General features: G+C 41.2%; 1 protein-coding gene across 5 annotated transcripts in view; it reads left to right on the top strand.

Annotated features, from left to right (window-relative positions):
* Window positions 1–14484, top strand: part of PHF20 (PHD finger protein 20) — a 134798-nt gene that overhangs the window by 32429 nt on the left and 87885 nt on the right. For 4 of the 5 annotated variants that reach the window (XM_027078414.1, XM_027078415.1, XM_027078416.1 and 1 more), the window contains 2 exons: window positions 6298–6469; window positions 7351–7435. In XM_027078414.1, the coding sequence (XP_026934215.1) occupies window positions 6298–6469; window positions 7351–7435 (257 nt within the window). Of the gene's footprint in view, window positions 1–3603; window positions 3690–6297; window positions 6470–7350; window positions 7436–14484 lie in introns of all 5 variants that reach the window. The other variant, XM_027078417.1, reaches the window with a different exon arrangement.

Here is a 14484-nt window from a genome sequence, read left to right as displayed (position 1 = left end):
CCCGTTGCGGAGCACAGGCTCCGGACGCGCAGGCTCAGCGGCCATGGCTCACGGGCCCAGCCGCTCCGCGGCATGTGGGATCTTCCCGGACCGGGGCACGAACCCATGTCCCCTGCATCGGCAGGCGGACTCTCAACACTGTGCCACCAGGGAAGCCCCATTGTTTCTTTATTTAATATTTAAGCAAAAGCAAATATACTGTATATTCTTATTTTCCTCTTTTGTAACACAGAAAGTATAAGATATGCATGATTTTGTAGCTTGACTTTTTAAAATTTGGAAATCTTTGTCAATTCATAGTTTGTTCTCATTTTTTTTTACAGCTGCATAATATTCTGTTTTGTGGATGTGCCAAGCAGCATATAAATCTAAGAACCATGAAGCTACTGGTTGATATCAGCCCATTAAATATTTTTCAAAACTTTTAATTAAAAGTATTTTTTTTTTGCTTATACAGGTATTTTGTGACTAAATCCTTGTAAAAATTAAAACCACAAGCAAAAGTCTCTTGGCTATTCCCAATCCCTCTCTCCTCCCCAGAGCTAAGTTTTATTTCAGTTTGGTTTTTAATGTCTGCTCCTTTCTGGCTAGTATTTCCATTAGAAATGTGACTCCCAGCTGCAATGTTAGTTTGGAAACTAGAGTCTCATCAGTAGCTGTTAGTTACATGTTGAAGCTGGAAATTTTGTCTCCCCTTTTCTGTCTATACATCTATACAGATTCCATTCACATCTCTTTTTTTTTTTTTTTTTGCGGTACGCAGGCCTCTCACTGTTGTGGCCTCTCCCGTTGCGGAGCACAGGCTCCGGACGCGCAGGCTCAGCGGCCATGGCTCACGGGCCCAGCCGTTGCGCGGCATGTGGGATCTTCCTGGTCCGGGGCACGAACCCGTGTCCCCTGCATCGGCAGGCGGACTCTCAACCACTGCGCCACCAGGGAAGCTCAAAATTACTATTTTTGTCAGTAAAGAGCAGTTGATTATAAGCTGTTTCATGTGGTTCCACCATGTATTTTTTTTAATGTAGTTTTGTTTTTTTTCTTAATTTTATTGGAGTATAGTTGATTTACAATGTTGTGTTGGTTTCAGGTGTACAGCAAAGTGATTCAGATTTTCATATCATATATTCATTCTTTTTTGGATTCTTTTCTCATACAGGTTATCACAGAATATTGAGTAGAGTTCCCTGTGCTATGCAGTAGGTCCTTGTTGGTTCTAGTAGTTTTTTTTTAATAAAAATTTTTTATACAGTTTTTAAAGGTTACTTTCCATTTATAGTTATTACAGAATATTGGCTATATTCACTGTGTTGTACAGTACATCCTTGAGCCTATCTTACACCCAGTAGTTTGTGCCTCCCACTCTCCCATCCCTATATTTCCCCTCCCCCTACCCATACCACTAGTTTGTTCTCTGTATTTGTGAGTCTGCTTCTTTTTTATTATATTCACTACTTTGTTGTATTTTTTAGATTCCACATGTAAGTGATATCATGCAATATTTTTGTCTCTGTCTGACTTATTTCACTTAGCATAATGCCCTCCAAGTCCATCCACGTTGCTGCAGATGGCAAAATTTCATTCCTGTTTTCTTTTCTTTAATATATTTATTTATTTATTTTTGGCTGCATTGGGTCTTCATTGCTGCATGCAGGCTTTCTCTAGTTGCGGTGAGCAGGGACCACTCTTCGTTGCGGTGCACGGGCTTCTCGTTGTGGTGTCTTCTCTTGTTGCATAGCACGGGCTCTAGGCATCCAGGCTTCAGTAGTTGTGGCACACAGGCTCAGTATTAGTGGCACGCGGGCTCTAGAGTGCGTGCTCAGTAGTTGTGGCGCACAAGCTTAGCTGCTCCACAGCATGTGGGATCTTCCCAGACCAGGGCTTGAACTCATGTCCCCTGCATTGGCAGGTGGATTCTTAACCACTGCGCCAGCAGGGAAGTCCCTCGTTCCTTTTTTATGGTGAGTAGTAGTCCATTGTATATATATATACACCATATATTCTTTATCCATGCATCTGTTTTTTTTTTAATTTTTTAGAAAATATTTATTTATATATTTAGGTTGCACCAGGTCTTAGTTGCAGCAGGCGGACTCCTTAGTGTGGCATGTGAACTCTTAGTTGCAGCATGCATATGGGGTCTAGTTCCCGGACCAGGGATCGAACCTGGGCCCCCTGCATTGGGAGCATGGAGCCTTGCCCACTGTACCACCAGGGAAGTCCCTCATCTGTTTTTTTAAAAATAAATATTTTATTTATTTATTCTTTTTTTTGACTGTGCTGTGCGGCTTGTTGGATCTTAGTTCCCACACCAGGGATTGAACCTGGGGCACGGCATTGAAAGTGCTGAGTCTTAACCACTGGACCACCAGGGAACTCCCTCCATTCCTCTGTTGATGAACACTTAGATTGCTTCCATACCTTGGCAATTGTAAATAATGCTGCTGTGAACATTGGGGTACATGTATCTTTTTGAATTAGTGGGGTTTTTTTTGGATATATACGCAGTAGTGGAATCGCTGGGTCATGTGGTAGTTCCATTTTTAGTATTTTGAGAAACCTCCATACTGTTTTCCACAGTGGCTGCACCAATTTACATTCCCATCAGTAGTGTACAAGGGTTCTCTTTTCTCTACATCCTCGCCAACATTTGTTATTTGTGTTCTTTTTGATGATAGCCATTCTGACAGGTGTGAGGTGATAGCTGATTGTTATTTTGATTTGCATTTACTTGATGATTAGCCATGCTGAGCATCTTTTCATGTGCCTGTTGCCCATCTGCATTTCCTCTTTGGGAGAATGTCTATCCACAGAGTAGTTTTTTTTTTCTTTTCCCACAGAGTAGTTTTAAAACTTAGTTGGAAAAACAAACAAACAAACAAACAAAAACTTAGTTGGTGTCTGGTTCTTCTCAAGGGCAGGGGCCAGAACCACATACATTTTATAATTTATTCCAAGACCTGGAATTGACTGGCTAGATCAAAGTCACTTAATAACGTTCTGTTGGCTGATGAATCTGAGCTGTCCCCAAGGCAGCTGTGCAGTTGTGAGCCACCAAGGCTTACTGGGTTGATCTCTAAGATCAACTGCTTGTCTTTTTTTCTGTGAAATGGCAGTTGGGTTTCCCCATCCACAATGAGTGACTTGTATCCTTGTCACACTTTAGAGAAGTAGGGAGAACAACCTTCTTAGGAAAACTTACTGACCCCTTGGTTATTCTTGATCCTCCTGGAGAGATTTGTGTAGTCTGCAGACAGTGGGATGCCTGTGCCTGTGAAGTTTTTGAACAAGGGAGTAGCTTTTGGCTAGCTAAGGGCCCAGAGGTCCTTCATACTCTGAGTGTGCGCAGTGGAGTTACTGGCCTAGGATTTTGCAGTTATTTCTGTGGGTCCAGACTTACCAGACTTTTAGAAGGCACTGACCAAGTGCAAATTCAAAAGAATTTGGGGTTGTACTGAGGTGCCAACTTTTTATTTTGCCAAATAAGGATATTTAAAATAAATATCTAATTATATATTTTATATTTAATACATGCTCATGGTACAACATTCAAAACAAACAAAAGGATATATATTGAATAAAATAAGTCTCATACTTCCTCTCCAGTTCCTTAACTATCCAGTTCCCCTCCCAAGAGGCAAACCGGGTTGCTTGATCATCCTTCCAGAGATAGCCCACGCATTTAAAAACAGGTACGAATGTATTGGCTCTCTCCCCTCACCCAAATGAATGGTAGTGCATTCAATACCGTTTCGCATCTTGAGTTGTTCCCCCCCACACACCTTTCTTAGAGATCTTTAAAAATCAGTACATAGAGAGCTGCCTTATTCTTTTTAATGGCTGCATAATGTTAGTAAGGATTAAAAACAATTACCATTGTTTTAATTTCAAAAGTATATTTAAGCACCAAAAAATTAGAAAGAATGTGATCTTAGTATAAAGGAAAGTTCTATAAATTAAATAAATTTAGTTCTGTGAAAAATTAATTCTGCACGTATTTCCAAAGACCTGTTTGAAAACTATAGCTAGAGATAGTAAACCACTAAAGAAAGGGCTTTGAATAGGAGTGAGTTAGGGAGGCTTACTAGTCTCTGGTAGGCTGAGTGAATGAGAGGGCAAGAGGAATGCAGTTGAGATATCCGTATCCTTCTCCTCATTTTATAGGGAGGAATAGACTTAGGGGAGCCTCTTTTATGTCCTACAATTGTACTACTCAGTTCACGAGATCGTACAATTAGCTAGTCTGTTGTCAAGATAGCTTATATTTAGTCAAGATAGCTTATATTTATGGCAGCTGTGTGTAAGTTGGATTGGAGTAGGGGGACTAGTTTCAGGGCTGTTTATTCCTTTTGTTAATATTTTTTGAGCAATTAATGTATGCATAATACCATTAGGAATTTTGAAAAGCATACCCTGTCAGTCCTGTGTGAGAAATACCCACATGAAGTGATTGGGGCCTGAACTTGGAGAGTGACTGAAATTGGAATGGGTAGCTGAAGTCTGAGAGCTTTGGGTTTGAAGAACTGACAAGACACTCGACCTTTGGGAAGAATAGGGAGAATAGAATTCATTTGCTGAATGTTTATTGAATGCCCAGTATCTGCAACCTTCTGTGGTTAGTTAACTCCAAGTGTACTGCCTTAGCAGATACTAGTCTAGGGTTGAAGAGGACACAGTGTACAGATGACACAAGAAAGCAGGCCTTTTCATTTAGGTAGCACATATTTATTAGGACAGTAGGGTACTAAGTGTTAGATGTAAGAAGAAGGAAATGGTGCATGTCCAAGTTGTAGGGAGACAATAACGAATAGGTAGAGTGTAAACTTTCTCAATCTCGAATAGCATTCTGATTAATACAAGTGTATTTAAGAGAACAATTGCATATTTATTTTTCTTTATTTTTAACCATTTATTTATTTTTGGAATGAGCAATACATTTATATGGTTGAAAAATGAAAAAGTATTAAAAGGTATACTGCAAAAGGTCTCCATCCCACTTTTGCCCCTCCCTGCCGCTATACCCAGTTCCCCTCTTGTATCAGTCAAGTTTAATGCTGGAAACAGAAACCATTCTGGGTACTTGAACCACAAAAGGATTTAACACAAGAAATTGGCTACTTACAAAATTGTTGGAAGAGTTGGAGGAGTGGGACCCAAGAGGGCTGCCCTTAGAGTATAAATTTGAAGGACCCACCACTGGAGCTGTGATCTGGAGGTCAGGAATTCACTACTGCTACTGCCACCCCCACCATTGCTGCTTGACACTCAAGAAGCCAGTGACTAGACATTAGACCCTTGCCACTGTAGACCAGCATGTCAGTAGCACCTGGGAGCTTGTTTAAAGCTCTTAGACCTTAGCTCCATCGACTGAATCAGAATCTGCATTTTAACAAGATCCTCTGATGATTTGCATTGCATGAAAGTTTGAGAGGTCCTGCACTGGAGCATTGCGTCTGGCCGCTACAGTTGCTTCCAAATCCACAGGTCTCCATGACCTTGATTGCCAATTGTAAGGGAGTCAAGCAAATGTAGTTGTTGGTTTTCCCAACTCTCAATCTAGAAGAGTGGATTGGATATTGAAAGAGCCCATCTAGTGAACTGACCATACTTCCACAAGTGACCAGTGTTAGTTTCTTGTGTATTCTTCTAGATGTTTTATGCATATTTAAGCATGTATGAATATATATATTCTTTTTCATCTTGTTAAAAAAATAAGCAGTAGCTTACTTACCACACACAGTGTTCTGCACCTTGCTCTTTTCATTTAATAGTTCATCATGGGAGAGCTTTCCATATCATGACATAGAGCCATCTTCTTTTTAACAACTTCATAGTGTTCCAATATATAGATAACAAAATTCTTAAAATTCTGAAAATTGAGACTAACACAATCTGGGCTGCATGGTCATTTGAATTTTTTAACACGTAAAATATAATCTAGTTGTTAAATGTTTGCTTCCTGCCTCCTTTGTGCTTGGGTCTTGTGTATATGTCATCTTGTTTAACTTGCACTACAACACAGTGTGTTGGGTATCCTTCTTCCACTTTACATGAAGGAACTCAGGCTCTGAAAGGTTAATTTAATCACAGACTAAGGAATATCCTGGATAGGATTTGAACCCCAGGTCTGTTAGCCTTCATAATTTTCAATTTGACACAATGACACAGAACCTCTAAATGATAGGCTTTATTTAGTACTTTGAGACCTACTCCTTTGGGAAGAGGTTTGGAAGGGTATCATTTTGATTATTTTGGGTGGGTATTAAAGGCATTTAATTTTCTTTTTTTTTCCTGACTCAGGTATCCAGCTCACATAGAAGATATTGATTACGAAGAAGGAAAAGTACTCATCCATTTCAAGCGTTGGAACCATCGTTATGATGAATGGTTCTGCTGGGACAGTCCTTATTTACGCCCTTTAGAGAAAATACAGCTGAGGAAAGAGGGCTTACATGAAGAGGAAGGATCATCTGTGAGTAACAAATCTGGGTAATTCAGTAATGAGTGGGGTCAGCCATTAGGTACTTTATGTTCCAGCCTTTGATGTTTGGTGTGTGAAAGTCTGTAGCAGCTGGGGACCATCCTTATTTAGGCTTGTAGTGCAACTCTGAGATCTCCATGGCCCCGGGTGGGGGCGGGGGGTTGTTGAAGAATCTCAGCTGTCATCTGTTTGTATGACGTGATTGATTTGACAGCTCATAAACTAACTTGGTTGAGACTGCATTGATGATGAATGGGGACTTTCTCTCTCTCCTTTACACCACTGTGTCCCTTTAGATCATTTAGTAAGCTCATCTGCTGTCTGATCATTTATTCAGCAATCATTCCATGTGGAGCACTGTGCTAGCCTCATATTAAGGTCTTTTATAAGACCTTGAAGAATATTCATTCTTCAAAATGTAGCAATGCAAACTGTGTGCTGGGAAAACAGTATGAAATATTAATGGTGAATGAGTGCCTCCTTTGTCAAAAGACCCTTTAAAAGTGTAGATGGCATTAGGTGGCATGAATGGTGCTTCCCGTAAGATGAAGTAGACTCTCTCCTTCCAGCTTGTGTAGTTGGTGTGTTCCCTGGTGGTCCTGGGCTCTTAGACTCACTTTCAGGGATAGGATAGGATTATCATTGGTGCTGTGCTATGGCTGTCCAGAACTCTTAAAATGGCAAAAGTCTGTGTCTAGCCCTTTTGTTTTGGCTCCCAATGCTGAACAGCAGAAACATCTTCCTCCATCCCAGTAGCCATCTCCCCTTCCTGCCCTTGTCAATTTCAGCTTCTTTTATGAATTCTGTTACTATGTATGGCCTATGAAATTGGATTGGTAACAGGATCTTTTTTGTTTTTTAATATTTTTTAGGAATTTCAAATAAATGAGCAGGTCCTTGCTTGCTGGTCTGATTGTCGTTTTTACCCAGCCAGAGTCACTGCTGTTAACAAGGATGGTAAGGCATTTGAGTTGTAATTGTTTTTACTCTTGACTTAGGGGTGAGTTTGTAATATTGGAGTTTGAGAGTATATTTTCAGTATGTATTTATTGCCTAGGAATCCTCTCTCTTTAAGTTAATTACTCTGTCAGGAGTTAGGAAGAAATTATAAATGGAGAGAAAGGTAGGTTAAAGAGGGGGAGTTTGGTTCTTTGCCTTCTAAAACAGTCATGGTTCATCTGTCACTCTGCTGGGAGGTGTGTAGGTTCTTGCTGTCTAGGAGTTCCTAATATAATAGATGAAATAAGTCCCTAATATTCCTTTTAGTTATTTGTGAACAGCCTAGAAATGAAGCAAACAGCAAACTTTTCTTAAACATGTGCTTTGTGGATGCAAGGTGATTGAGAGTGGTCTGTAGTATCAGAGTTACTAGTTGAAATTGGGGTACTGGGATTTAGCGCACTGAGCTGGAATGCCTTTGCCAGAGTTTAGAACATGTGAGGAGTCAGGACCGGGAACATGTCCCAAAGAGGCTCATTTTGCTAATAAAGGCAAGAGAAGAGGAGGGTTATGAAGGTAATATGTGTGGTCAGCATCCTGACACACAGAGAACACACTGGGGGTTCAAGTGATACCTGTTTTCCTTTTTGTAACATTTTCTACCAAGATGTTTGTGGTATGTCCACGATTCCTGCAGTGAATGTTTAGGGCAAACAGACCTCTTAGTACCAGTGTTAGGGGTGACTCTAAGGCCACATTGATTTTTCATTCAATGAAGTTATTTAAGTATTTATTCAGCACTCTGCTGGACTTCGGGGTGACCAAGAAGTTTTGTCTGAGAATGGGTTGAAATGGTCAAAAATGAACATACATTTGCATGTAGCAGAAATTTTAGTTCCTCTCTTGCTACATTCACCCCACCCCCAGTCCCGGCAGCTATTAGACCAGTGTGGGTTGACAGATGTAGGTTATCCTTAAACCACAGTTCTTTTACCACAGGTCTCCAAAGCAAGGTTGTATCTTCTAAGTTGTCTAAACAATTACTGATCCTCCTGTTCATGGATTAAGTCTTTTTGGATAGTCCCTTGTTTCTCTAAGTTACTTTATAAGCCAGTGTTCAAAATAAAATCCTGTTACTATTTTTCATATGTTTCACTTTAACCTAAAAATTTATTTTAAAGGAAAGCTTACATGTTATTAAACTGCTTTAAATCCTTTTAGTAAAAGACATAGTTTATTATATCAAACACTCATTAAATACAATTTATAGGTCCATTTTTATTAAAATGGTGACTGATCTCACTTAATATGGGGAAAATCAAGTCAAACTCATAGAAGAAAAAGCTACAAGGATATACTGTACAGCACAGGTAATATAGCCAATATATATTTTTAATAAATTTATTTTATTTATTTTTGGCTGCATTGGGTCTTCATTGTTGGACGCGGGCTTTCTCTAGTTGTGGCGAGTGGGGCCACTCTTCGTTGCGATGCGCGGGCTTCTCATCATGGTGGCTTCTCCTGTTGCAGAGCACGGGCTCTAGGCGCGTGGACTTCAGTAGTTGTAGAACGTGGGCTCAGTAGTTGTGGCTTGCGGGCTCTAGATGGCAGGCTCAGCAGCTGTGGTGCACAGGCTTTGTTGCTCCGCAGCATGTGAGATCTTCCCGGACTAGGCCTCGAACCCGTGTCCCCTGCACTGGCAGGCAGATTCTTAACCACTGCGCCACCAGGGAAGCCCTAGGTCTGAAATCTTTTGAAGTGATCATTTAAGGACTAAAAGTCATTGGCCGAATTATTGGCCGTAGTTAATTAAGGTTTTTAAATGTCTTTTAAACTTTGGCAACCAGAGCTTTGCAAGTTGTTTTAAAAAATCTTTTCAGTTTATTTCCTCCATGAGCTAAAATTATAGGAGGGAGAGTCTTGAGGTAATTTGTTCCTACAATGGTCATTTGCTACCCTAATATATTAGTTCTGTAAGCTTCAAATTCTGTTCAGTGAATTTTAGTTAACTGGAGGACATTGAAAATGAGTGGGTATTTTTGGGAGAACCTGTTTTCCCCAGAGTTCTTGAGTCTGAAGTCCTGTATTATGCTGCCATCCTTTCTGGTTCTTGAGATTAATTGGAAGAGGGAGGAGAAGGAGGGACATGGGGGAGGGGCAATCCTGAAAGTTAATGGAACCAGCTGTGTGGCATTAATGCTACCTCGTGGACTGCGAAGGAAAGCTAGCCTTTGTGGGTGCTCACATCTGTGCCTGATTTTGAGATGAAAAAATGACTCTTAGGTGCTGCCTTTGGGTTAGGTTTAATCCAGGGGAGCTGGCAGTTTCTAGCTCATGATTTATTCTAGTAATTCAGTTGCAGGGTTGGGAGGGACAATGCTGGACTCTAATTTCACTCTTTCTCTGGTTAGTAGGGGCCACCACGGCTTAATGGTGCTGTGAGAAGAACCTCTGCAGGCAAGGTGGTGCCTTTATTTCCTGTAAAAGTTATTCTTTTTGGTGCTGCTAGGAGGAGGCTGGGGATATAGTGAAGTCACTTTCTATAGCTTCATCTTGGGAAGGCTTGGTCTGATTTTTCTGCCGTGCTTAACCTCCTTGATGGTTTTGCTGAGGCTGAGCATTGACTGAGCAGGTTGGTGGGTAGTGGCCCTAGCCAGAGTGGAGAGCACTGGCTGCTGGCATTGGGAATCTGGCATGACTGAATCACAACCAGATAGCAACTTTTATTTTTTATTTTATTTAATTATTTTTTTGCAGCAATAAACTTGACATGTTTATTAATTAAACTATCACTTAAATTAAAAAAGTGCGTAGAAAATAAACATGTTTTAAAACTCCTTTTTTTTACAACTATGTACACGTTTTACTTTTACATTCAATCTTTCGTTGACAGCTTTCAGCACTATTATTTTTTGCACTATTAAAGTGTTTTCCTTCATCCCTGTCACAGGGAGTTAACACTGATGGACTTTAGACACACTTTTTCTTTTTTTTCTCTTTTTCTCTAAGCAGAAGCTTGGAAGAAAACAAGGAAAAAAAAACCCCCAAAAGATCTGTTTTACATGAATAAGTTGTCAAGAAATGTCTTATTTCTAGAAAAGAAGCTTGTCATCCGTTGAGTTTTTGGTAGCAACTTTCAGTTTCTTTTTTTTTTTTTTTTTTTTTTTGCGGTACGCGGGCCTCTCGCTGTTGTGGCCTCTCCTGTTGCGGAACACAGGCTCCGGACGTGCAGGCCCAGCAGCCATGGCCCATGGACCCAGCTGCTCCGCGGCATGTGGGGTCTTCCCAGACCGGGGCATGAACCTGTGTCCCCTGCATCGGCAGGCGGACTCTCAACCACTGCGCCACCAGGGAAGCCCCAGAGTTTCTTACGGGAGTTATTTAGCACTTGGAAACTGGGGAGAGCAATGCCATGTTATTTAGCCCTTTTCATCTGGAATGATTCCTTGGCAGTTGCAGTTAAGCATCATTTTGTGTGAAGGCAGCCACACCTGGTAGCCTTGTTAGATCCTTGGTCTGTGTTGGAGAAAAAGAAGGCATTCTGCTTCCAGGGAATCTTTGTTTGGAAGCCATCTCTGGTGAGTTGACCTCACCTCTGCTCAGCTCCCCGTTTTTATGCCGAGGATGTCAGAGCCGCCCGTCTGTCAGGGGGTTTGTGCCCCTGCTCTGCAAGGCATTCTCTCTGGGGGAAACTGAAAGTAGGTTCACATTTACAACAAAATGAGGAATCATTCCTTCCTGTTGATCTGTGGTTAACTTGAGTGTGCAGGCGAATCAGGTCCCTCTTCCTTAAAATTATGCATATCCTTGGGTCACGGCCCCCTCGTCCCCTCCTTGTACCCCAGTTCAATCTCTTTGTTCATTGCCTAAAGTCTGCATTTAAACTGGGAGATTTTATGGAAATGGTCTTATTTCTAGAGTCTCTGGTTGAAGCAGTTACTATTTTTTGTTTTCTTCATGCTGTAACTGAACCTACATTTGAAATGTGGGAACACTGGGACTATGAGCAGCTTTGAATAGAGATAAAAGGACAATTTAGGCCCATACATGTAGCTGCTAGCTCGGCTCCTACCTTCTATGGGGGGAAGGAGGTTCTCTGTCAAAGTGACTTGGTAGATGATGGTAATTAGAACCACATATTGATCCCTTGCTCTGTGACAGTCCCTTTGCTAAGCAATTTCCATATCTGATCTTATTTAGTCTTCACATAAACGTGGAAAGGTTGTTGCTGTCAACCCCATCCACATTTTACAGATGAGGAACTGAGCTCACAGGAGAAACTGCTTGAGGTTACAGAGCATATAGATAAATGGTAGCCTGAGGTCTGCATGGAGGTCTGTGGTGCTCCAGGTTTCCTGAAACTGCAGTTCCTACAGTACCAGGCCGCTTCTCTGGATCAGGGTTTTCCTTAAACAGCAGAAGTTGTCAGGGCCAGATGCTCGCTGGCGGTGTGTGTGTGTGTGTGTACGTGCACCTGATACGGTAGGGTGAGTGTAGATGGTCTGTACTTCCTGGAGCCCGGTGGTGTCTTGAGAGCCCTGATTGGAGACAGGCCCTGTCCCAGTCCCTGCTTGATGATTATAAGCAGTTCATTCTCCTTGCTCTAGACTCATCTGAGCAGTTAGAAATGGGAGAAGGAATTGGACTAGATGAGCAGTTCTGGAAATTATTGGCTACAGAACCTAAGCCCATTATGTAAAATTCCTAAGAGGAGAAGACTTAGGGGGAGGTTGCCTGCAAACATGCACTTATCCCATCCCTCTGCCCACCCCCTTAGGCACATCTGTGGGAACCTCAGGACTTTGAGAAACCATGTTTGAAAGCTCCTATCCATGATATTGTGGAATTCTCTGACTCCTGGAGAATGAGCGGGGTAGTAAAAGGACCCTGACTCACAGTTATGGTAGATTTCAAGAGCAACAGAAATCTGTCCTTTCTAGAGTCACCTGTTTCCTTGGTCCTAGAGAAGATGAGCTTTCTATACGTCTCTAGTTTTGTTCTTACGTCCCTTCTGCTATTACTGAGGTTGTCTGATATGCTGAGTTCTTAACCCCCAGAGGGCAAAGCCAGGAAGCTTTGTTTCATCTGGTAAAGACAGGAGCTTCTTAAGGGAGCCTGAGGCAGGTGGCCTTTGTGTCAAGAATGTTCTTATTTTGGATTCTGTCATTTACATGTTTTTTGTTAGATGTTGTTTGTGGCCATGGGAGAGCTCTGTTGCCAGCCACCCTTGGGAGGATTCCGTGGGAAGACATTCTTTTAGTTATGCATGAAACCATTAAAGTAGATTTGGGGCCTCTCTCCAGAAGTGGGTCTAGACCACTGTTGTCTGTGGGATGTGTTGTTTTGTTCCCTCTGATTCATTGAAGCCCAGGTTAGGCTATGTGCATGATCAAGGGAGAAAGTTTCAAGATGATCCCTTGTAGTTCTTTGGAAGTAAAAAGGGTCAGGGCCAGGATATTGTTATCTAAGGACAGTGGCCCCTGAGCACCTTTGGCCATAGTTTGGGTCATTTCAGAGTCGCCAGTGGTGCTCTGGGTTTGTGGTTTGGAATTGAGGCTGAGGGACTTGGGGAATAGGCAGTGTGGGGTGGTGGGAGAAGAATTAGTCAGAGGCCAGCAGACAGGCTTGGGTTCTGCTTCTAGCTCTGTTGTAGACTTCCATGGAACTCGGGGTCCATCCCTTCATCTAAGGCCTCCATTCTGAGCCTGCTGTCAGGAGTAAGCTTCAAAATTGACTTCAAGTAGCTGAAAATGTTGGGACTTTTGGGTAGCATTTTGTCCTTCTGGATGTTTGAAATGTCTGTAAAAACGGACAGTTTTTATTTTGATGTAACTGTTGATGAACTTTGTTGATAAGATAGTTGAAAGTATAGGCTTGGGTGGCTTGTTGGCATGCTTAATATTTAAGATTTCTTGAGAATTGGGTTCTTAATGTCCCCAACCCCAAACCCCCATCCTTAGACTGGCCAGAGCTTTGCCATGGTTACTTGAAAAGAGTCTGTTTAGAGTTCCACAGCCTTGCTTATTATCATTGCTCCTTTGCTTGCCAACACCCTCACAATAGAGGCAGGAAGACAGGAACCCAGGCCTTTGCTGTAAGTATTCATCAATCATTGCTGACGTGCCTTATGTAGAATCCTTATCATAGCCTGTCATCTCATTGCTTGCTTTAACCAACCAACTATATATACCTGTATAAGTATTATTTTTATATATATATATAAAACCAACTGTGTATCCTTGTGTCTGTCTTGTTTGCTAGCAACTTTTCTGTGTTGGTGACACTTGTAACAAATAATCACTTTTATTTTGTAATTACAAGGAGCAAAACAGTAGGTAATTACTCATTGTTTACAACAGTGGTTCTCAGACTTCATTGTGCACCAGAGTCACCTCAAGGCTTTATTAAACTTTTTTTTTCTTTTACTTTTAAAAATATTTTATTTTACTGATGTATAGTTGTGTTAGTTTCAGGTCTACAGCAAGGTGATTCAGTTATACGTATATATACATTATTTTTTTCATATTCTTTTCCATTATGGTATATCACAAGATATTGAATATAGTTCCCTGTGCTATACAGTAATGGGGTGCATGTGTCTTTTTGAATTATGGTTTTCTCTGGGTATATGCCCAGTAGTGGGATTGCTGGATCGTATGGTAATTCTATTTTTAGTTTTTTAAGGAAACTCCATACTGTTCTCCATCTTGGCTGTATCAATCTGCATTCCCACCAACAGTGCAAGAGGGTTCCCTTTTCTCCACACCCTCTCCAGCATTTGTTGTTTGTAGATTTTCTGATGATGGCCATTCTGACCTGTGTGAGATGATACCTCATTGTAGCTTTGATTTGTATTTCTCTAATAATTAGTGATGTTGAGCAGCTTTTCATGTGCTTCTTGGCCATCTGTATATCTTCTTTGGAGAAATATCTATTTAGGTCTTCTGCCCATTTTTGGATTGGGTTGTTTGATTTTTTAATATTGAGCTGCATGAGCTCTTTAAATATTTTGGAGATTAATCCTTTGTCCGTTGATTCCTTTGCAAATATTTTCTCCCATTCTGAGG

Source organism: Aethalodelphis obliquidens, unplaced genomic scaffold (genome assembly GCF_003676395.1).
Source record: "Aethalodelphis obliquidens isolate GAN/ISIS:26980383/991018 unplaced genomic scaffold, ASM367639v1 scaffold42, whole genome shotgun sequence".
In the NCBI taxonomy this organism is placed as follows: domain Eukaryota; kingdom Metazoa; phylum Chordata; class Mammalia; order Artiodactyla; family Delphinidae; genus Aethalodelphis; species Aethalodelphis obliquidens.
This window is presented reverse-complemented; position numbering and strand designations above follow the sequence as displayed.